We start from the raw sequence: 24,888 nt of genomic DNA on the forward strand, positions 1-24,888 counted from the left end.
GTTTTTGACACTTCAAAGTGTAGTGGGATGTGAAGAGTAAACTTGGAAGTATTTTCCTGGAAAAACAGATTTAGAGTAGTATAGTGAAAGACTGAAAGGAGTGTTATTTCCAAGAGCTTTCTTCATGACTGTAATTCATATAAGAATTGAGCTAGAAGTCCTAATTCTGCGTTTGTAACATTTTAACTGATGACGATTAAAACAGTGCAACATTGCGTTGTCTTGCTGTTAGGAAGAAATGGAAGAGGAAAATGACCTAAGAGTATAAACCCATCCTCTCAGTTTGAATAATATCATGGGGAAATGTCACTCCTTTTTAAAGGAAGGATTTTTACAGTTCACTTTTTGATAAAGTTAAATGAACTCAAGCCTTATCAGTTTCATGCTGAACCTGCTGGCCAGCTAGAGGAACAACAGACCAACGTTAACACCAGAGTAAATCTCCAATATCCTGGATTTAGGTTGTTGTAACTCAAAGCAGAATTTGATCTCATACACGCAGTATCATCAGATTCAGGATGTTTCCAACTAAATACTTTAAAATATGATGCAAGGAAAGATTGTGATATGGGAGGGTTAGGTCTTCATAACCTGAGTTTGTCTATAATTGCATATCTCAGCTGGTGATGATGCTGAGGTCACTGACAGCACATGCTAAATCAATTAATTTGTGACAGCTGAAACTTTTCCCAGTTAGCTCTTTGGATTCCATTCAAAGCTTTCTTTAAAGACAAACAATTGTGTATTAATTTGCTACATGCTTTATTTGCAGTATTCTAGAAACGTGGTTCCAAGTTGTGGATTTTTTTGTCTAAAACTCCAGCTGACTTCAGTGGGAGCATTACCCCAGAAAAGAGTTCAAGTTTGAGTCTTTTATGTGGTTAAATAGATAATTGGTATGGGTGCGGTTATACCACTTGTTTTTAATATAAATAGCAGTGTGCTTGGCATACAGAACTGGATGGTGTGCTAATGTCATTTAGAACTGTTTTAATAAAGATTTAGTTTTAGATTAGGTGGAATGTTAATCATTATTAACATATGCAACTCATCATTATTAGGTATGTATTTGCTGGGGCGGTGAAAGAGGCCTTTGCCATCACAGAGAGCTGACCAGTACAGTCGCAGCAGATACAGAGGCCCCATCTACCCACACCCATCTTTCTGGATAGGTCATGGTTGCATCCATCCCCATTACTTCAGTAATATTTTCTCACTCATTGAATCATGCCTGAGATTCAGCCTTTAATGTTGAAGTCGACAACCAATATCTTATGAAGAAGAAGTTAAGTGTTTCTCAGCGTTATGTTGGTGACCATATGCATTAAAGAGGTAGTGGCTAAATCTGTGGGATTAGAATGAAAGTCTAATTATCGACCATTCCTATTAAGTAGAAATAAGAGGTAACTCGTTAAAAATCATAAATGAGGAAGTAGAAAAGGCTATCAGACCTCATTAATGTGTTTCAGATTGATTGGTAAGGAATTTAGTAGCACTTTTTCCCAATTGTTAACTGTGATGTGATGCCGTCACTGAAGAACTATTTGCTGTATAAGGCTGTGATAATATCACTTGAATAAATCACATAGTTTAGCTTGTTTATCTCCCTATTTTTTTTTAAGGCTGTACAAGGAAATGTGGCTTCTTAGTTCTAAGGAGGAACCAGTCTGATTTATAATGTTATTTTAATTAAATTTTATTTTAATTTTATTCTATACAAATAGAATGGAAAAGATATAACACTGTAGAAAATGATTTACGCTATCTGAAACATATAGATGATTAATGAATTGTGTTTCTTTCTTCTAGGGAAAATCCAGAACGTACCTTTGATTTGGTACTGAAAGTAAAATGCCAAACTTCTGAAAATGAAGGTAATATACTATACTTGTTGGTATTTATTTACAGAAATTAGAAATGGAAAAAAAAACTAGTTTGCATCCTGCTCTAGTCATCTCATGGTTTTGTTTTCTGCTGGATTAGGATCGTATTAGAAAAAGTCTGTGGTTTTCATTTTATTGCATTTTAAAATGTGTTAAAGTGCTAATTCATAGTCATTGTGGTTTATTCTTTATTATTATATTTCCTTTTAGCTATTGTAACATATTTCTGTTTTAAGAGAGATACTTGCAAAGCTTGGACTTTAGTTTTAGCTTCTACAATTCTTCAGTCTTAAAATGTAGATTTTGTGTAAGATTTCATTTTAGCAGGGAACTTCTATTGTTGGAATATTCATTTTAATCAAAGGGACAAAGAAAGTTCTTCTCTGAAGAACAGAAAGAGAGTTTTTTCCAGCTCATATTTGGGAGGTGCTTTTGTTATGATAAAAACAGCAATGGTCACTAGCTTGAATTGATATTAGCAATCAGTTTCATATCTCTACAAACACTGTGGTAAAAGAGTTTTAGTACTGCAAGAGTTATCTGAGAGAGTTCTTTTTTCCTCTCAGGTGGAAAAAAAAAAGGGATTTCCAATGCTGAAATTAGAGACCCCTAGAGTTTCCAGTGAGGGAACTCAGTTCACGTTATCATACAAGATTGTTGGCCTTTTAGAAACACAGGGAGGGAAGTCTTCTGGGTCATGTTAGTCTATGACGATGGTGTCCTGATCCCAATTGTAAATACAGTAAATTCCATTTGAAAATTGGGTATGTGTCTTATCCTACTATGCTAATGGATGCTGTTCCAGAGTTTACTATTCTGATAGAAGTTTATAGCCCCAAACTGTTAATGATTTATATCCATTTTTTTTCTTCAGCCAACACTTCTGGTTCCATCATAGGTACCTGCCTAATATATCTGCAAAGAACATTTTTGTTAAAGCTCAACAATCTGAGTTCTTCAGGTCTTGTATTGTAAAATATAAAATGGGCCCTCCATTTTCCTGATGATCCCAGCAGGCTTTTCTGTACCTTTTATCTGTTGTAGTACGTATTGTCATTATTGATATCTTAATTTCCTATTCTCTTTTATTTCCTTGTAAGACTGTTCTCATTTAGTTGTGGAGTTATATCTTGGTCTTTGGGTAATTTTACTTTTTTTGTGAAGAGCCAGCATCCTTTCATTTATTGTCTGCTTTTCCTCTTTGATTTGCTGTTGGTATAGTTATGATTTGGAGAATCGGATTGGCTTTCCTAACTCTCTGATTATTGTTGTTGTGTTTTGTTTTGTTTGAAGCATTTCCCATTATGGCATGCTTTATCTTCTGTTCTGTCCCTTTTACAGTCTTTACCTTGGTAATTTAATAGATGATGACTATGAATCTTGCTTAGCTAGTTCACTTCTGAAATCTTCCATCTATCTTGCCGTTAGTTTGGGCCTTTATCTTCTTGGAGTTACAGTCACATCTCAGCTTAGGCCCAGCTTCAATGTGCATATTTCATTCAACTTCTCTTTCTTCCTTTCCTTACTAGACTGTTGATGATCCTTTCAGTTCTTTATCTTGATATCTTTTAAAAATTTGTTCTTTCTTCTGTGGTCAGAACCCGGATCTATTGCCTTTTAATTACTTTTATCCTCCTTTTGGCCTCTGATTTTTATTTTGCATCTTTTGTATCTCTGCTGTCATAAGAATCTAATTTGTTTTTGTTACCTGCAGCTCTGTGAGTGACCACCTGTGCAAATTGTGCATTTGTTCTCATTTTCTCTCTGTATCTTGTTCAAAGTGTTTCTGTTTTATCCTAAGAGACTCTGCAAATCTTGCCTGATGCTTACATCTCAACAGTACTTTTACATACCTCCAGTTTGGATCATGTTCTCTGTTTCAGTTCGTTTTTGGTCGTCTTCTGCAAATGACTCTCTGTGTTTTCTCATGCTGCCTCTTTGGTTTTAAATATCCTCTCTGTTCGTGCCTTTTGGCTTTGCTGTTTTTTTCCTTTAGAGCAGTTCTCACAGCTCTTTTTGATTTTTTTTTTTTTTTTTTTTTTTTTTGAAATGTGACCGCTTCCAAGTGTTTATATGGAGGTAGAATAGACAAGTAATGGTATTTTGATGTAGAAGTGAAAGGCAGGTGAATGTGTAATGAGGTTTAAAGCATATGAACTAGATTCAGACTGCTAAGAAAGCTTTTGTCTGTCACAGAAATGTTGTACTTCCTATATAATGTTTGGTTTTATTTAGGGCAGTAATATATATATATATGTATATATCTATGTATTTTAAGAGACTCTGGACTTGAGCTTTGTTGGGCTTAAAGGGAAGAACTAAAACCTTAGAAGATTTATAGGAGGCAAGCAGCGATAGAAGAGGAAAGTAGGACCTGCTCGTACTGTCCCTTGTTAGTGAGGCGTCTACACTAGCAGTTTCCCAGAGGCTGGTTCCTGCATGCCTGAGTTGGGCACAGGTGTCGTCAGGCAGAGAGTGGCAAAATGTCTACAACTGAATTCTGGTCATAGGCGCTTTCCCTGCCTCCCTAGGAGGGAGTATCATGCTATTCATGAATTGTGCTCTGTGAAGATTAGCAGCTTTAAGGAGTGCATGCACATCATCAAACAGTGATCTGAATTAACTTAATGTGGAGACTGTGTTTGTGATCGCATTGTGGCTACAGTCTCTTCATTTCCACTTCTTACCATCATTTGCCTGTGCCATTTGGGCTTAGTTGCTGTTCACCAATGAGATGACTTCATGCAGACAGTGGTCTGGTTAAGGGGTAGGGTGATCGAGTGCATGGAGGAGAGGTAGAACTGTCTGTCATCAGAGTACTGATAGTATTTGAGTCTGTCTTATATGACCAGTGATGGGTTTATAGATGTTTCAGCAGGCCTTTTATGAGTCCACAAAAAAAAGACAAAATTACAGTTTCCTTTTATCAATAAAATTGTGCTTACTGAATATTCCAATTACCATCCTTCTGTACTTGGTGAACCATGTGCGATTAATTTCTTTCATAAACTATTTAATTCAGATAACAAACCCTTTTCACTAAGGGCTTTAAGGGACATCATATTTACATGTGATATTATGAGCGCAGTAATGTATCAGATTAATATATCTGAATGTTAAAGTTATTTAAAGGAATTCACAAGGGATACAAGTGTATTGTCTTCACCACCACTTTAGAAACTGAGCACAAGGCTTGTCATGCTAAACAGGGAGCTTTCGAGGTTGGTTTATTATAAGGCCTAACAAATTTGACAGTTACCCTGTATTGTAGGTCTTGCCTTTAAATAGATTTTCATGCTAGGATAATCTTTTGAATATATCATAGCTGAAAACATGGTCCATTCACCTGTTTCTTTGCTCATGCCCTTTCTTTCTTATGAAAGAGATTTGTGTTTAAATAGGGGCTTTCTTCCTCGCATCCCATCTGCTCCTTGTGCTTGATCCTGAAGCTATGTCAAGGTTGAATTTGTGACATCACCATCATCAGTGTTGCCGTGGAAATATCACAGCCACAAAATTATGATCTCCCTGCATGAGTGAGCAGCAGGAGAAGCTGAGTTAGGAGAGAGGAAGACCTTAATGTGAACCATGTATTTTTAAGCTTTTCCTTTTCAAGCTTTGCTGTGGTGTGTGTTCTCTTGCATTTTAATTTCCTTTTGCCGGTGTGTAACTGTTCTAACGAATAAAACCTGAGGTAGTCTTACTGTGTGTATAACTACTAATAAGCTGACATTTTTATAAGGATGATGTACTCTGACAACAATTTTAAACGATGAAACATTTTGCTGTTAAAATGTTAAAGTTTTGCTGTTAGTATGCTTTTGAAAAAGTATTTTTAGGTTACTCCTAAAATATAGCGTACCTCTCAAGAAATGTTAATTTTTCAGATTTGACAATGCAGCATGGTTTGTTTTATGGTATTCAATCTTAAATCATTCAACTAATTATTTACACCATTGATTTCTACTCAGTGTAGAAATTTAATAAGTTTCCTGTAGAAGAATACTCTGATACAGTATTAACTTATGGCTTCTTGTATCAGAGCTCCTGAACTTGTTATAGGCTCAATTGTGTTAGCATGTCTTTAGTTACAGTTGAATCCAAATTTTATTTTCCCACTGGATATCTATTCTCTGTCATTTCAGAGTGGCTTGCTTATTTGAATATCTATTTCCTGATACTCTGTTGTTGACTGAGTGCATGATGCCGCTGGGCTGCTCCCTCTTGCTCTCTCCCCTAAACCACAGGAGTGCACAATAGCATTGTTAGCCCTGGTAGAATAGTGTACTTCTCTTAATCTCTTCTCGTTTGGGAGGGATGGGGGAGAGAAATTCTTGTAATTGAGCGCTCCATTGAACTAGTTGCGTGAATTTTAATATTTTTTCTGTTGTTGCTGATGATCTTTCTTCCTCTTCATTTGAGTTAGGTTAAGAAAAACTTCTGTTTATTAGAGGGGTTCAATGTTTACTACTGGCACAAAGCAGAATAAAGTTGCGCTGTTTTAGAATATACTGCTTACCATATTTTTGGAGAAACTGATACTTTCAATAATATACATCTAAGACTTTATCCTGAGAGTTGCATTTCAGCTGTATTTAATTAGGCAGTTGAAAGTCAGGCAGAGAAACTGAGTTTCTTCAAAAGAGAAAAAAAATGTAGGAAAGGTGGATTTTAGCCAATGTCAAAACTTCCAGTCCTTTGCAGCATGGTCAAAATTGTAAGCATCGTTTTAACATGGTGTGTTGAAATATGGTAACTGATTAGTGTGACAGCTTTTTGTCCAGAAAATTCATAAGACAATTCTCACAAAACTTTGGAATGAATTAACTTCAGCCTAGTTTGATAAGTGATCAAGAGACCAGTGCTAAGCAATCCTAAGGCTTGCAGTGTGAATAGCATCCTGTAGTAAAAAGGTTTTACACTACCTCTCAGGCAGTTGCAGGTTTCAGTAATTCTTTGCATCGCCTCTTAATGAAGAAAGAAACAAAAGAAGCAGTAAGAGTGTTTGCCCATTTTAGCATCTTCTTCTGGCTTTCTGAATTAAATTTTCACTTGCAGAACCAAAGGACAACTTGGAACCTGATATTATTATGACAGAAACTGTTGTGTTAATTTAAAGAGTAGTGTTGCTCTTTAGGTTTAGGGTAAAATGATCCAAGATTTCTGATCCTCAAGCTGAATCATACTTCGTAAATGTGGGAAGTAATGCTCTATTGCAGTCTTCCTAAGTGTGCAGTCTTGCATAAGGCTGTTGGTTTAAGATTCTAAGACAGCTGCAACTAAAACAAGTTTACTCTTCTGGAACTTCTCTGTCTCTTAAAAGTGTTAGACTGCACCTGGTAGTGTCATACTTGAGTCTAGAAATAGACTGACCAAAGCAGTTTTTCTTTTTTTCTTTTTTTTTTCCTGCCCACATCCTTTCATCGTGAAAAGTAAACTGAAAGTTTCTGGAGAGCTGTTGTTTCTGAATTCTTCCACAGAACATGTCCAAAATAGTGCTGCTGATGAAATCTTCATGAGGAGAGTGTGTATATGTATCTACACACACAGACACACAGTGTGCATACACATCTGAATTTTTAGATTTTGGTTAAATGTGCAAAGATAAAGTTGATAATTTTAATTCATTCTATAAAGTGTGTTCCCTATATCCATCTTATTAAAACTTTCAGAGGCTAAACACAAAAGCCAATGCAAATATAGTAGCCACAAGCAGAAAGGCAATGTGTAACAACTTCTGTGAACATAAGACTTTATCTTCAGCATTTTTGTCTGTGATTTCCCAAAAAGAAGATGAGTCAGATGGGTTTCAGTTTTTGTGGGTAAGAGAATACTGTTTGCACCACCTTAACTTTCTTTGATTATATGACATATGAAAAACAACAGAAAGAATTCCAGGCTAGAAAAGGCTCCACTGAATGTTCTGTTGCATCCGGGGAATTAAACCACTGAATGTTTTGGTTTGGATCTAGGACAGCTTTAGTTCTGACTGAAGCTGTTCAAGTTTTACTTGAAAAACCCTTTCAAAATAGCAGTTCAGTTTCTGTTCAAAGAATGAATAATTGTTTGAACTAGTTTGGGGATTTTTTTTGCTTTGCCTCTGTTCCCTCCTTAAATGCAAGAAAACCTGCTGTAGCTCTCGGGCTAAATGCATGGCTTTTGGAGAAGATGTTTAATAGTAGTTGTTGAATTGCTTGAATGACTCCTGTAGTTTACCTTGTCTGTGTCAGAATGATAATAAATGTTAGTGATGCAGGATTTATAAAGGCTTTTTCTTTAAAGATTCTTCCTAACATTAGATTTTAAAGGAAGAGCCATGAAAATCCATTTAATCCTGTGTTAGTGGCTTTAAGGATTATATTAATTAAGTCCAGGAATTGGGCCAGAAACTCAAAATTTTTTGCATGAAGTCTGATATTATCTACAAGGTACTAATAATATAGGTAGTTCCAGAGAGGTTCCAATTCTGAAAAAAAGTTTAATGCAGTTGGTATTTCTGTCCATAGGTGACCTGTCTGGCTTTGGTAGGATCTTGCTCAAGAGTCTTCCAAAGCTACTTGCAGGGTTGTGGTCAGAGCATGCACTGTTTTTTGGTGTTGTGTTCTGTTTATTTTCTTCTCTGTAGAGAGCTGTTTATTAACCACAAGCTCTCTGAGCCTGTGGGTGTAACGTGCTGATCAGATAACTCTTTTCCTCTGCTGTTTTTTTGCAGAGCATCACTTGAACCTGATTAAAAAGATAATCTATCAGTGTAATACGTCAAGAAGTCTGCAGTATTCTTGTTTTAAGAGTAATTAAAACTTTTGGTATAATCTTCATTTATATTGCCAACTTTTTCCATTCTTGGCTTTAACTGGAAGAATACTTAATAAATACTGGCCTACAAAAGTTATGTTTCTCTAGCTTTTTGAAGCTCATTATGGTCATAAGGTGACTATGAAGAGCAACTATACAGTACCTTACTATGAACTACATAAATATGAAACTTGTAAGAAAGTTTATTTGTAGATTTTTCTAGTCCTACCTATAATGTTACCACATTAGAAATTTTTTTTACACTAATAAAAAGTTAAAGACACTTTTTAATATGTATAATGCCTGAAATGCCACTTCAGAACATCTGATTATAGTCTTAGATGCTATAATGGATAACGCTTCTGGTATATTAAAAAAAATACAAAAAACTTTTTCTTCTCTACTCTTCTGATGTTTCATTAAGCTTCAACCCCCCCAACCCATAATATTTTGGTTCTTAGGTTAGTGCTACTTCCCAATAAGGATTTCTTACAATTTTCGCTGTTGAAATTTTCAAATAGTGGTACCTAACAGGCTTGGAAGAGGATATTTAATCTAGGCTGGTTTCTCTATAGAATTCTTGATTGATTAGGAGCGGAATATTTCACAGTCGTGTTTAGGATTAGGTGAGTGTTTTGAAGACAAAAGCAGGTAGTGCCTGAGACTGTGCATCATTTTTGTCCTTTTTGACTAAACCAAGGAGTATAAGCCATATGGAATATGGCTGAAACTCTATCATGTACAAGCACCAAACATACCGCTAAGTTCTTCATAAACTATAATCTTTTGTATAGCTTTAAAAAAACCACCCTTCAGTTGTATTTAAATTCATGCTTTTATTTTATTCAAATTTCTTTCATTTAGTTGGAAAGCTATTCAGGGTATGAACAATGTCTTTCTGTATGTTTGGACTGGAACTAGCAAAGAGTGGGTGTTGTAAAATTATGAACAATAAAAACGGTTAAGGCAACTATGATTTTGCATTTTAAAATAAAGATTGGCATTTTGATGCCTTTTCTTTTTTCTTTCATTCTCCAGAGATTGAGAGATGGAGGATCAGTTATTGCAGCTTTCAGCTTCTCTTTGCAAATACAAAAATGCAGGGGAAAATATTGCTGCTTTTTGGTGCCTTATTTCCTATAGAGTTTTCCTCCAGCCTACAGAGATTCTTGGATGTATGTGTAATATGGAGGTGGGTGCAGATATGTGTGTGTAGGAGGGGAAAGGGTAAGAGCTGCTGGAGAAATAGGTCAAGGAAGCTCTTTTGCCTATCTCCCCTGCTTTCTTCACCGAGAAGAGCCCTGGTGGGGGAGGGCTGACCCTGCTCCTTGCAGCCAGAGGATGCAGCCTCGGGAGGGGTGGCAGACTCCACTCTACCCCGGAGGTTCCAGCTATAGTACATGTGGCGGCAGGCTGTCTGATATCAGTGTTGGTAGAGATGAATTATACCCCTGCAGACGTTTGCCTGATTGTTACCATTTTTTATGTAATGCCATATGCCACCTTCAGCAGTGTGATCGGTTTTGGGGCAGTGGAATTAAAAGGGAAGAGTCTGATGAGTTAACTAATACAGATATTAATTCACTATAAAAAGAGCTTTGTATAGAATTCTGTAGAATTAGCATATTAGTATTAATATAACTAAATTAAGCTGAAAATAAACTATTATGTAATGCAGTCAATCAGTATAAAACTTGTAGTTCCTCTTCTCTTTTTCAAATTTAGTTTTAGTTTCATTTTAGTACTTAACTGTTTGAGATGGCTGCTTGGGGATTGTTGCAGGCTTTTAAATTTCTTGCATTCAGAAGTGTTAAGAGTTTGCATATTTTTCTAAGCTAATTTCAGCATGCTTCTGCCCTCCCACATGTTGAATAGTCTACCTTAAACAAAAGTTTATCATTCTTTAAGGAGATATGTTATGCTGATAGCTCTCTTCATATGCCATTTAAAGGCTTCTCTTTCATGAAAGGAGGATTTAAAATCTGCTTAAAAGATTTGAGAAGTACTTAAACTTTCAAGTTTTATAATCTTTTTTGCAAGCCATAAGACGCTTCTCCCTGTTTCTCTAGCACTGACTTGAAAAGGTTGAAGGTTTACTTTCTGATTAACGGCAATATTCTTAATGTGTTTTCCTTTGCCGCTGGTGATACTGGCTGCGGATGCAATAGACATGCTCATCATAAAACTCTGTTGGGATAGACACTTAAGTTTGTAAACAAAGTAAAACATGAGCAGAGCTACAAAGAGTATGGTTGTATAGACCATTCATGGAAGGTTTAAAATAACCCCCAAAGCCACAATAACTTTTCCCAGTAAGGTGGTGTCGATATTTCTTAAATTAATTTTGTATCGTAAGAGCAGTTTGTGCACAGCTCCACTTCACAATCAGTGTGTTAAGAATGTGTATTTTTTGTAGAAGGCTGACTTGAGATAACTTTAGGATTCGGGTAGAAACAGTATTTGCAGACAGTTATGTAAGACGGAAGATCTTAAGTGACTGACAGATGAAATACTAAAATAATTTAAACACTAACTTCTTGTATTTGCCTTTGACAATTTTCCATGTAAAGTATTTTGGAACTCTAGCTCTACATTTATAACTGAGTAATTTGGTTGGACTGGGACTTCTCTTATTTTGTGATTCTGGTTTAGGAATAAAGATTAAAACTTAACTATGTGGAAAGGAGAAGAGAAAAAGGAGAAGTGGTGAGAGAAAAAAGGCCTGAACAAGATTCTGGGTGTGGTGACTGTCCTTCCTGAGCTGTGAAAGCCAAGCCAGCAGTTTACAGTCATACTGTCGTCTCTTGTAGAACGGTTCTTAATGCTTATTTGAATGGTACTGTCCAAGTATTAAATTCTAATTTAGAAATAAAGCTTGAACAGCACCCTTCAATTCTAACATGTTTATTTAAGACTTCTAAGTTTGGATCTGGATCTGATTTCTTTCCAGATTTCGATGGGTATTGAGATATAGATTAAAAAGCTAAAATTACAAACCTGTGTCTGAAAATATCATATTGGTTAGGGTTTCTGTATTTACTTGGGATATATTTTTACAGACTATCCTAGTAAATGCTGAATTGTAAGCATCATAGAGGCATAATCATCATAACTGAGATATTTTGCTATAGATATAACTGTTTACCATTGCATTTTTCCTTAAACTCAAAATGGGGAAGAATGACATAAAGAATGATTAGTACTTCTGCTTATGTACTAATAGAGAATGGGAAATTCCTATTCGTCTGAATTTAGATGTTGTTCACATGAAGGTTTTTATTTGTTGTGCTGGTTGAACCTGTGTTAGAACACATCTAGATATTGTAACATTACAATGCCATTATATATAGCGTCAGACTTTTGCTTTTGGGAAGAGGCTATATGACAAGCTAAATGCAAAAATCTGCTGACTGTTTGTATTTGAATACTGGATGCTAAATTTTGAAGTTGCTTAGTTGTGTTGTAAGAGTAGAATTGTACTTGACACAGAGAAGCTGAGATTATAACTGTCATAAAGCACAGCAACACTTCCCTCAGAAGCTGGAAAGGAAAGTGTAACATTTTAAGAGTGCTGCTTCCACAAATGAAGTAGCATTGCTGAAGAGATAATATTCTTTATTTCCTAAGGCTAAAATGCAATATAGTGAGCAAATATAAATTATTATTTTCTATTATAGTGGATGTATTTATATTCTAAGTAAACTAAAATTAAGAAAAAGTATCAAGATAGAAATAAAAGACAATGATTCTATGACAGTTATAAACTTGGAGTCTGTAATCAGTTTGACATAATGGAATGGAACCACTGTGCCTTTAGACTGAAAAGAGGGAAATAGTTACTGTAACTTAGTCTTGCTGGTAAGAGCTGATCATTCATGCATTCCTTTCCTATCCTTTGGACATAATTTGGCTCCTAAACTGTGGATGTGTGTTTCTTTTGTTGTTTGTTTTTGTTTCAACTGTCTTACACAGGTAGAATCAGCATGTGAGATGAACGTTGTTCCTGCTTCTAGTGGCACTAAAATCTTGTTGTTACCTGGTAGGTTTGTTCTGCTCGTACATTCAAGGTTGAACTGATGACTAGGTTTGGAGCTGGCAGGGGATATTTCTCACCTAGGTCAGACAAGCGGGAACTAGTGGGATTTTCATGCCATCCAGTGTAGCATGGGCTGTTTCATCTCCTAGCATTAATTTGAAGTTTTTTTTTTTTTTTTTTTTTTTTTTTTTTTTTTTTTTTTTTTTTTTTTTTTTTTTTTTTTTTTTTTTTTTTTTTTTTTTTTTTTTTTTTTTTTAAAGAAATGTATCGCCAGTTCAGGAACCTGAAACACTGGTGATGACCTTACTGTCTCCTGCTGTCTTCCTATGGCATGCTACAGTGATGGCTTTTGGACTTCTAGGTCACTTCTAGAGTGTTGTAATTGTCGTCTGGCTTATGTTAAACTCTGGATGTGTGTTATTTAAGGAAATGGATTCAAAAAGTTAGCTGGTGCCTTCCAGTTTTCTGTTCAAGTAGTAAAACTTAGCTCTTAAGAAGAAATTAAATACTCAGAGCCCTGTCAGTTGCTTTAAGGCATAGCACATTTGGACATAGATTAAGTTTTCATTTTGTGTAACAAAATATTGCCTAATGAGCACAATTATGATAGATTGGTATCATGCAGTTATTGACAGAACTGAAAATAGTTAATGGTATCATGACGCCACATGTGAAATTCTGAAAAAGTGTATGTCCGGGAAAGAGTTTTGCTGGTAAGTATATTCTAGGTATCTTCTCCCTGCTAAGAATACTGCTGCATAAACAGAATATTTGCTCCCTAGCAGCAGAGTTGCTTACTTCTTCAGCTGAAATTAATGAACTTTTCCTGTCATGTCACAGGTAACTGCAATAGGGAAATTGATTGTGTGACAGGATATATAAAACTTAAACTTAATTTTGTAAGTTTCTGAGCATTCAGTTGCTGATTCAATCGTGTTTTTTTAAATTGGTGCATCTGAGTAAAACCATTCTAGTATATGGGATTGCGCATGTGCCATGCAACAGAAGTATGTGCTTACATCTGTTTTTACTTGGGGTCAGACCCCTGTAGCACCTTGCATGATAAAGTCTAAAAATACTTACACATATGTCAATTGGGAAAAAGACAACTGTAGGATCAAACTAGCATGTGTAATTAATAAATACTCAAAACCGGAATTCTCTTTCTTAGTCCTGATATGATATGCTGCATTTTACATAAAATAATTTGAAATGTATTCTCTTGCATCCTGGTTATTATGTTAGGAATCAATGCTGTGAAACTACTAGACAAAAAAAAAGTGCTTGAGATAACCGCCTCTACATGCCTGGCTGAAAACATATATTGCTGGCTGAAAACATTTCTCACTGTGAATAAAAAATTTTAATTAAAGCTTGCCTTAAATTCTCTGACTACTACTGGTGATGACTGTCTTCCTTTTATATAAACAATTTTGTGTGACATTGCTAAATGCTAAAAGATCTAGCAAGCTACTTTGTCTTTCATAAAACTTGTCAGGCCTCACAATCCTCAGAGGAAATTTGTATTATGTATTCAACAGTGAATAAAACAGAAATCCATTCTGCTCCTGTTATTTGGGATAATGATGAAGAAAAGGATAACTCAGATAAAACAATAATAGTAATAAAAATAAAGTAAATTAAACTATCATAACACTCAGTTAAGGTGAAATAGGGAAAGAAGGGTCAGTGATATTTGCATTGATTGTGGAACGTGGAGCACTCTGTGCCAGTAAGTCCATGAGGATAGGCAAAGCCTAAGTACTTACTCTGTAAGTGACTGGAGGACATGTGCTTGGTCTGCTTGTATGTGATCTGCTTTGTGGATTTTAAATGGGTGAGAATGATCTGAATCTTCAGTGCTCTGAAGCTCTACAAAGAGAAAAGGTGGTACTTTGCTTCCAACCCTAAATTACTTCAGTGCAATCTGTAGACTTGACTGTCTTTCAGGCTTAAAAAGGAACTGAAGGGTGACTCCACCCTGAAAAAAATAGTATTCTTTGGATTTCTTGAAAATTTTTTGATAATAGCGTTTGCTCTTAAAGAATCTGTCTGTGTGGCTTCTTCTACTCAGGTGTTTTGGTTGGTGATTTCTTTCTGTGGTTGCTTGACTCCTGTAAATTGGAAAATATTCTATGTGGTAATCTGTGAAAATGAAGATGTTTTGTTATGTGACATTTTGTTCAAATAAAAATAGTTTTGGCTTTCTGGTTTTACAGTGGCTGTACTCAATAAGCTGTCCTAGTTTCAAAAAGCTCAATAATCCATTTAAAGGGAGACTGATGTATTCAGGACAAAAAATGTGTGTATGCAGTCACTTAAGTAAACCATGACCAGGAATTATAGAATGATCTTTGCAATCAAGAGGTACCATCTTCATTAATGACTTTAGTAAAATAGAATCTTAATGAATTTGACTTAGGACATTTTGAGAAACTCTCCTCAAGATTGTACTTTAACATGGTTATACAATCTATGTAAAGTAAATGTATACTCTTAATATACGCAGTTCTAATTTCCTGCCGAGAACATAAACTGGGCTATGTACAGAGCCAAATCGGAATTGTTCACATTATATCATAAAAAAACATAATGAAATTTTATAAGCCAGGAAAAGTGCATTGTTTGTTTGCTTCATGTCTCATCATGTGCACTCTTCATTATGTCTTAATATAAGCAAAAGGAAGGTTGATACAGATGCGCACTACTAGGGTACTCCTACTTCTGAGATTCTGCTTAATGATGGTACTGCTCCTGTATATATTGTAGAAATTATTCATCTAAGAATGACCAGTATGTTTTAATTTTCATCCTTCAGTGAGCAAGAATTTTATAGGACAGAAAGTGTCAGAACAATGTAAACAGTAGTTGTAAAAAAAGTGATGTTTTGAAGTGGTTTCTATGCAATGGAACCAAAATGATTTTGGTATATTTGTTTTATTTTTTTAGCCCTGTATTAAGTTAATGTTGCTCAAAATTTTGAATATGTAGAACAACATATATTACTCTCAGCCTAATCTGAGATAAATGGTGAAACAGATAATTTACAGGAAGCGAGAAAGTGCCTTCCCATTGATTTTTCCAGAAAATTTCCCCAGTATTATTTTTATGAAGTCCTAGCAATATATATTCCAATAATCTATTTCATGGGAATATTAAAAGTCATGTCATATGTGGAAAGAAAAAAGAAATAATAGTGTATACTTTGTGTTAACCTAAATTAATATTCCTGTGACAGGACAAAACTGATCCATTATAATAAAATAAAACATCTTAGAAACCAAATAAACCATATTCGAAATATAAGTCAATGGTTCTAAAGTTCTAATATTCACACTTTGCTCCCAAAGATTTCTAGAGATTTTTTTATCTAACTCTACAGTGTGTCAATCAGACATACTAGAACAATGCGAGTATTATAAATATGCATGATTAGGCAGAGAGCCAAATTTTATTCTCAGATCTATTTTGAACAGCAACAGCTGTGAGAGATGGATTTGAAATCAATAATTTCAACTTCATTAGGCTTTTTTAAAGAGAATGTTTACTATATAGCAGTGATGGAAAATGGTGATTTGTTGAGATACACCAAACAGCACTTTGAATCCAAAATTCTCATCATCATAATGCTTTTTTTTTTTCTTTCTTTTTAAATAAAATATACAGGCAATAAAACAATAATGCTCTTTCATATATAGCCACATCGGAAGTTATGGACGTCCAGTATAATACTCAGGTGTATGGATAAAATCTGCTTTATCTGCTAAAATCTGCTTTAGCTATAAACTGCAGTCTTCAGCTCTGAGAAAGAATTCCTGTGCTTGGAAAACTGATCACATATACTAAAGACCTAGTGGTACAAAATGCAGTATAATATAGAATACCAACCAAAGCTGGTTTTGGGTCAACAAGGAAATGAGTCTTATAAACAATAGATGAAACATGCTCCTAATTTATGGGATTAGATGGTTTAGGAATTACTAATAGGATGCAAAATCGTTCAGCTCTGGAATATGTTTACAAAGCTCTTCTGATTTTTTTCTTTTTTCTTTTTTTTTTCTTTTGAGTGTCCTGTTATTGTCCAAGCTTCCTCCTCTGCATGTGCAAGATTTATGTTTTCATTTGCCTTAGCAACACTAGGGGAAAAAGATGACAATAACACATGAAGGCCAGCCTTAATCCTAGATCTATGTTGGACTTTGCTGCTGATGAGCCTCAGCCATGGTGAAAAAAAATTGGCTGCACAAAGGTAAAATACATTCTACTGTGTTAATAGAAAGTACAAACACCAGACACCCCAGAAGGGGAGTGAATTAAGCCAGGATCACATTGCGGAAGCCTGAGTGATGAATTATTGTGGGCTAACTCAACAATTTATTGTTAATAAACATCTGTTAGTCAATTTCTTACCAAAAAAAAAAAAAAAATCCAAAACCAACCCCCCCACATCTCTAAATAGCATTTTCCAGGAAGTAGATGCTCAAAGTTGGAAATGAGTGACTAATACTGAGCGTAGCGCATTTCTTGGTAGTAGTTTCCTGGTGCTAGTGATAAGCTTTGCTCTATTCCGTTCTCTAGTCTGTGCCTTTCCACAGTTAACTAACAGAAAGCAGAACGGCCATAGTTGTTGCATGGCTGCATGAAAAGTTGTGTTGGTGTTAACTGAGGTAACAGTGAGGGGATGAATACGCTTCAAACGGTCGCGGATAGAATGATACATGTGTACTGGCCCTTGTTACTGGAAATCGAGTCATAAATGCATTGTAGAGAATTTATACTTTCTGTTTTGGTTGTAGAATTTTTCTGTTAGTCATAGAATTTTTTCACAGTTAACATTTTTTCTTCTTTATTAGAATGATCCATCAGTGATTTTACTGTTTGAAAAATGGGAGTTTTCAGCTTGGTTTTAGATGGATTTTCTTAGGTGTGAACTTTCTCTGTCCCCAAAGTAAATTTTTTTGAAATGTCATTATTAGGATGTCATAATATGACCTAAGTGTATATGTTTATTCATTTGTGACTAAACCTTACTTAGCAATATAACCTTAATGAGCAGTATATTTGTCTGTAGTTAAACAGCTTTTTATGAGTTCCTCTTCAAGCAGGAACCAATGTGGGTGAAGTGTAAGGTTAAGCAGCAGTTTCACCTGCAATAATCTGAGCTTGGTGGGTAAATTGGAGGAGAAAATTTACTGTATAAACTTTTTGACAAACTGAAGCAGTAGAGAGCCTTTTAACATAATTAAAATTTAATTTAATTTAAATTTAATTAAAAAAATTACTTGCCTCTTAAATGATTGGATCGTGAAATATGTATCTATAGACCAATTCACGTCTGTGAATTTCTTAATACCCATTCTTCTGCACCAAAGTGTATGGCATAAGATCATTGCTGAAGTGCCTTAGTTCAGCAAGAGTGGTTGCTCACCTGTGCACCTCTGCAGAGGATGCCACCAGGTGCCACAAATGATGCAGCTGCTCCTGGACCACACAAACAGCACTTTGGAAGGTGCTCTGAAGCTGATGGGTACGGGTCACCTGTACTGGAAACTGCGCTTTTTCTTCTTCTTGGAAAAGGTAATATTACATTGGAGAGCCAGCTCTCCTATTTTTAAAGTTGAAAAGCCCTCTCTGTTTTTTAAGATTTACTTTTGTGAGAGTGTCTACATGATATTTTGCACAGAGAAGTGAGTTTGCTATGTCTGCACTCTTGAATAGACTGAAAGCTGTGCGAAAAATTAATGTATTTTTCAGCAGAGTGTATTAGCTGATTTTTAGTAGCGTTCTGTGTTTATAGAGCTCTGGCTAGCAGAGGCAATGCAAGCTTGCATCTACATGGAAAATATCATACTGATGAATTTGTACTCTGAAATTAACATGTTTATTTTGATTTCTATGAAAATTGATGTTATTTTGAGCTCCCAGGACATAGTTTTTTAGCATAGAGACTCTCATGGGGATGCATTTATAGTCTCTGAACCAGAGCTGGCTGATGTCTGGCCTGTTTAGAACATAGAGCGTATGTCTATATGGACCTGTTCGTCAGTGAGTCCATCGAAAATTAGAGCTTAGGGTCTGGCTGACTCTGCAGGTAGGCCTATGTAACCAAGAAATGATGTGGTCCTCCAGCAGTGGCTGACTATGATAGGTGTGTTCAGAAGCAGAGAGCATCAGGTATCATGTTTTTATGCTGATGCTTTCTGTGGTTTAGTGACATAACAGGATGAAACAGGAAGGTAGGCTGAAATGTTGCCTATGCGTTGTGAGGAAAAATGGGAAAAAGAGGTGAAGGCGGGATGCACCAGTCTTTCTCTTTGTTAAAGTTACGGTAACTGGTAACTTTTATGTGATAAAACTTTCAGATTTTGGAGTTGCAGACATCACTAATTTCTCTCATTGGCCTCATTAGTGTACGATAAATATTTAGGTGGGTTATAAAAAAGTATAAGGAAGTAGGAGCACTTTGGAATCATGTTACAATTATGTAGCCAATGAAAGATGAAACACAGGAACATGATTAAAGAATCATGAGTTCTGCTGCTGGCTTTGTCATTCACCTAATGCTCTGTATCTTCATTTCCTTTTACCTGAGAGGGACCATGACTGTGACCTCCTTGAAGTGCTTTAATATCTGCTGTTGAAAAGACTATAGAAGAACTATGTATTACTATTATAATTGTGCCACAGTAGCATTTCAACTGCAAATCTATGTGAAAGTTATAATTTCTTGCTGCCCCCCCCACCCCGATTAGAGGTTTTATTGAACTAGAAAGCTTACCAAAAGCTTCCTTAAAACATTAATGTTGCCTTATGCAACAGCATATCTTTACAAGATACTGTTTCAAGATATTCCTAATTTAGGGAAATAGTAAACTAATAATTAAAAATACATGCAAATTTATCCATAGCTCGTCAAATATATCCTTAGTTACTTATTGCCTTTTCACCTAATATTCGCTCTTCAAGGAACAGTGCTTGTGAGAACAGTACACACTCTTTCTGTTTTTACCAATATCTGTTTGTATCCGTTGCCAAGAAAGAGCTGTGATATGGCAACTCTTTCTTTTGATCCTCTTTGTAGCAGGGTAAGCTGAAAGGACTCCTATCACCTCATATTACAGTCACAGTTCTCCTTTGCTTCTTAACCAAAGCTTGCCCTGTATAAGAAATCTGGCCAGGTGAACCTGGTAGGTTTTGGTGACTGGCAGCCCCTTCATAGCTACGTGTGCGGTAGGGAATGGAGCTGGAAAGCATGGAAAGAAATTTCAGTGAGTGATGTCTGATTTGGGAGAGGAGGCAGAGTAAGGTTACACGGGTCTATAGCAATACTCTTCATTTCCTAGTTTTTAGATGAAAGAATATTACTGAACTCTATTTTCAAAGGGGTGAAGATACCACACAGGTGCATTAATTTTAAACTAACATTGTTTTTATATATATATATATATWTTTTTTTTTTCAGTAAATGCTAAATTGTAGATGTGCTGTGAGTTGTGAAATAGACTATGGTGCCTTGTTAGTTCAGGCTGAAACTTTTGTCATGTTTATAATGCATTTGTAGCATTTCAGAGCATCTGATAAGTGCTTGTATTAAAATCAGATCAGTATTGCTTTTTATATAAAATATAAAATTCTTAAATGGATATGTATTTTAAAGAACTGTAAACAATGGTGAGTCTGCTAGGCTTCTTCTTCATTATCAAGGCTGCCTTGTATATTTAGCAAAGAAATAACAAAATAAACATTAAAGTGCAGTTGTTTAAAGTGACTGTAGTTGTTTTGCTTTTGGAATGAAACTGTAATTGATACATTCACTTACTCTTCATTAAAACTTTTTTGGGGAAAAAACTAACTTGTTTATAGTCAGAATTTTCCTAAATAGTTTTCAAATATTAGTGGGAAATTATATTGAGGTAACTTTTTTTTTTTCTTTTTAAATTTAGCTGCAGGGCTTTGTATGGGGTTTTGTGGTGCTTAAAATAATTCATGCAATGTAGCACAGCTTAAAGAATTACCACCTTGTAGATTTAGAGCTATAAGTCCCATTTTTTTGAAGCAATGTAGAGATTGTACCTCACTAATTGAGATTAAAGTGATTAAAGAGACCAAAAGAGATGATAGGTGACTAATTCTTTGTGCATATACGGTTTTAGGTGTGAGAAAGTAAAATACACATATGTGTATGTTTGGTGTTTCTAGGATGTTACATATTGTATAACTGTTTACATGGTTGATTAGATGCTTGTAGATCAGGATTGAAAAACGATTTAATGTAATTTTGTCTATAAGTATAAGCAAGAACAAAACAGTGAAACAATAGCATTTAGTTGGAGTAGAAGACAAAGTAGATCAACCAAATTGGTCCTTATTCTGTGCAGAATTATTCTTAAATATGTCTTTTTAAGTTTTTGGTTTATAACTTTCTATGAGGAAATTTTTTGTAACACATCAGAAATGAGGTTTCATTGTTTTGCTCAGTAGCTTAATGAACCTAATCTCCTTACCATCATGCAGCTGGTTCTGTTTTGTGTGGGTTTTTTTTTTTTCATTTTTGGTTTTAATTTTGGATGCAGGTTTATGTGGGAGGAGATTGTGACTGAGGCTTTTTGTTAGAGATGCTGTGTAGTTTGAGGAATAACAAAAATCTATTCTTAAATTAGAAATGCACATTTGAAAATTTATCTTTAAACACTTCTGTGCAGAAGAAAGATGTTGCTTTGCATCCTCAAAGCTAGTAAGAATTTTTTTTTCATTACAGATCAGTTATCTGTGTATTCCTTGTTATTTAATGTGTACGTGATCTGTCTTTGAATGCACATGTCCAGACTGCAGGCCAAAGTTTCTCAATATTGTTAAAAGACTGGTTAATATAACCAGCTGAAGTTTGCCACAGCAGATGTTGCAATTCAGTGTTCTGGTGATACTGGCCAGCATGACCTGAATCTGACTGAATTATTAGGCATATTTTTTTTTTGGAGACGTACTAAACTGTCTTCCAGAATTGGCAGCTTAAAATAGGTGTGATATTGCATTAATGAGCTCAGTATGTAGTTTTCGAAAATGAGACTACCTACTTGAGAAAAAACACCTATATCTCCAGTCTAAATCATGAATCCTTTCCTGCTCTGTATGCAACTTCTTACTTATGTGGGTCAGAAACCTAACTGTTATGCATTTGCAGGGGTCTCCAAACCTGACAGGCCATTCCTTTTGTCTGAGAATTATTCTGTCACTCCTCAGTGTTGATAAAACAGAATCCATGCGCGTAGGGAAATGTTAGAAGGAATGCCCCAAGGGATCGTCTCTTTGCTATTGCTTTCAGGATAAGTCTCCTGTGTTCCTAAATACTTCTGTTTCTTACTGAGCAAAACAGTTGGAGAATGTGTCAAAATACTGATTCTAGTCACCTTCCCCAATAGTTATAGCTGATACTCATTTGGAAAAGTATGGCAGAGAAGAAAAATTGGAAAAAAAGTTTTGCACAGATTTATTCCTTTGCCTGTATGTAACAGCTGGTGGTATTAGAAGTGAAAGGAATGTACTTTGTGTCGCAGCTCCCCTTAGTTCAGGAAGTTTTAAGCTTTGGGTTGCTGGAAGCTAGAGTTGTATACCTGATCCTTTTCCTAGCTATAAATACTTTGGCATAAATACCAGTGGTCAGTTGTTCAGGAACTGCCTGGTTTGGAAATTGGTTAAAACTGTCATGTTTCTAATGACCGACAGTGGGTTGATCTTCTGTAAAAGATTGGTTTTGGACTCCATTTATACTCTTGGCCTCCACAACATTCTGCCAGTCACTTCTGTAGCTGAATTAGTCTGTGAAAAGCGTTTGCTTTTGTTTGTTTTAAACCTGCCACTGATAATTTACTTGGATTATAGGTTTTATATTATGAGAAACCGAGAACAATTACTTCCTTTTCACCTTCACTTGTACCGCTAATTGATCCTTATATACTTGTATTCCCCCACAGATGCCTCTAATCTAGACTGAGGAGTGTAATCTGTTTAGTCTGACCATGAATAGATGCTTTTCCATATCTATGATGTCCTTTGTTATTCTTCTCTCAACTTTTTTTATTATATACTTTTTTTGGGAGGGGATAGTCAGAACTGCATGAAATATTCAGGATGTCATTGCATTATGGATTACACAGCAGCAGGATCATGACTTACAATTTTTTGCCTGTTGCTTAGAAACTAGTGTTCCATCAAAAGCTTATCCTTGATCTTACTAGATTCACTTATCCATGGTGAAGTATATGCTGTTCATTGTTAGCCCTCTTCCTCATAATAAGATTTTAAATTTATAGATTTGTAAAACAAACCAACTCCCAGTCCCAGAACTTTTTTAGTTTTGTGTCTAAGTGTTTCTAACACTTCAAATCAGTGGTGCATCTGATCTGAGGTAGTGCAGTTCTTCAGACCATTCTTTTCTTCTTTGGCGCAATGCTATGGCGGGTAAATGTGAGGTCAGAGAAGAGAATATGAAAATGACCTGAAATGCATTTTCAGTATAGGAAGGAGAATTTCTGTTTTTTACTTCTAGTCACAGGAAGAATTTCAGTAAGTTCTAAATTTTAAGTCTATCACGTGAATATTAGTTTTTTCTCTCAGTAACCTTCTTTACAACTAAAAGTAGTAATGGATTAGAGGAGAACTAATCCATTTCTATTATCGTACTCTCAGGTTAATGCTTGGGTTTTGTTCCTTCTCAGACAACATTTCTTTTCAGGTTTTATGTCTATCTGAAATCAGTTTGAATAATTCCTCTTAAAGCAGCTTACATATGTGTGAAAATGTGCATCTTGTTGAATCACAGAAATATCTATAAACATGCAAGTTCTTCAGTACTATAAACAAGATTATAGTATTAGGTCCTCTGTTGTTTTGTGGTAGTTAACGTTGCTTCAGGGAGTTAAGGCTTATGTGTAGTACTACTCAGCTTCAGGGAAAAAAAGGTTATTTTGTAATTTTGAATTTAATACCCTTAAGTTGTCATTTGAGAAATCTATCTATCTAGAAGTAAATCATGCCTTGATACATAAAGTTGAGCAGCCATTGCCGTCTTGCGCTGTCCACATGCCAGTGTGTGATGGACACTGAGCAGAAGGCATATCTAATCCATGGTGTAGAAGGCAACCGTTTTCCTTTTCTTTCCAATTTAATTATGGTAAATGCCTCTTTATTATCATTTGCTTTTATCAGTCCTGGAGATTAGTGATAATAGGATGGGGTATATGTACAGTGACTCCAAGTAAAAGTAGTTCAGTACAAGCCTGAGGGTGTTTTTACCCTTCTTTCAATGCAAAAGGCATTACTGGTGAGGGTAGGGTAGAATATATGTCTTTTTGATAAGTGGCCCAGCGTTCAGTCTTGGAAAAGATTGTAAATCCTAAAACATATCAAAGGCTGACCTGTTTTTTTATAACTAGAAGTATTAGCAGTTGTGGCACCTAGCTGTGTCTAGGTATGACAGCAGCTGTCCTTATTTATTTATTTATTTTATTGTGTTGCATCTTTATTTATTTACCAGAGCATTACAGAGAACACTAAAATACTCAGGCTTCTTGAGTATGTCTCTCCTGCGTGGCATAGGGAGACAGTGGCATGTGCCTGATATCTGATATTCCATGCAGACAGTTAAGCCTGTTCTCTGCCTCCTTCATAATTCCAAGCTTTTCTTCCTGTTGAGAGAATCATGGTTACTGGTATTCTGATGGTTTTGCAGTTACTGTAGCTTTCTGTTTTCAGGATCTAGAGTCCCTGTGCTTTCCATATACTGTTGCCATGACCAGGCCCTCTGGGGTAGCTGTTGAGGGATAGATGTGAAAAAAAATCTTTTTTTTTAATTACGGCAAAGATAGTTTCACATTTTCTTGTTTCATCACAAAACACATTTAAAAAAAAAAAACACAAACAAAAAGCAAACGCCCTCCCCCGACATCCTGTGGCAAATGGCAAGCATTTTGCCTGTGCTGACGCTTCACTCTTTTCAAAATAAGCGGGTGAAATAGATACATGTGCTGTGGCTTATTCTCCCCAAAAAGCCTAGGGAACTCTTTCCAAGGTACAAATTCAAGAGAGGCTACACAAACTCCACAAAGCTGTTGGTTTGATTTTTTTTTTAAATCTTTTTTTATTGTTCGTTATATAGCTGCTTGACACCACTGTATT

The 24,888-nt window shown here is 35.5% G+C and overlaps 1 protein-coding gene and 1 long non-coding RNA gene across 3 annotated transcripts in view; both read left to right on the plus strand.

Moving 5' to 3' along the window:
- Window positions 1–1,809: 1,809 nt before the first annotated feature.
- On the plus strand, window positions 1,810–14,060 carry LOC112976510. The gene is made up of 3 exons (XR_003257047.1): window positions 1,810–1,874; window positions 12,651–12,717; window positions 12,975–14,060. It is a non-coding gene; the product is annotated as an uncharacterized LOC112976510 (long non-coding RNA).
- Window positions 14,061–16,809: 2,749 nt separating this feature from the next.
- Window positions 16,810–24,888, plus strand: part of DENND1B (DENN domain containing 1B) — a 161,251-nt gene continuing 153,172 nt past the window's right edge. The window contains exon 1 of one of the 2 annotated variants that reach the window (XM_026087854.1): window positions 16,810–16,963. In XM_026087854.1, the coding sequence (XP_025943639.1) occupies window positions 16,936–16,963 (28 nt within the window). In that variant the 5' untranslated portion in view covers window positions 16,810–16,935. The remainder of the gene's footprint in view (window positions 16,964–24,888) is intronic. The other variant, XM_026087855.1, reaches the window with a different exon arrangement.

Source organism: Apteryx rowi, unplaced genomic scaffold (genome assembly GCF_003343035.1).
Source record: "Apteryx rowi isolate R43461 unplaced genomic scaffold, aptRow1 scaffold_74, whole genome shotgun sequence".
In the NCBI taxonomy this organism is placed as follows: Eukaryota; Metazoa; Chordata; class Aves; order Apterygiformes; family Apterygidae; genus Apteryx; species Apteryx rowi.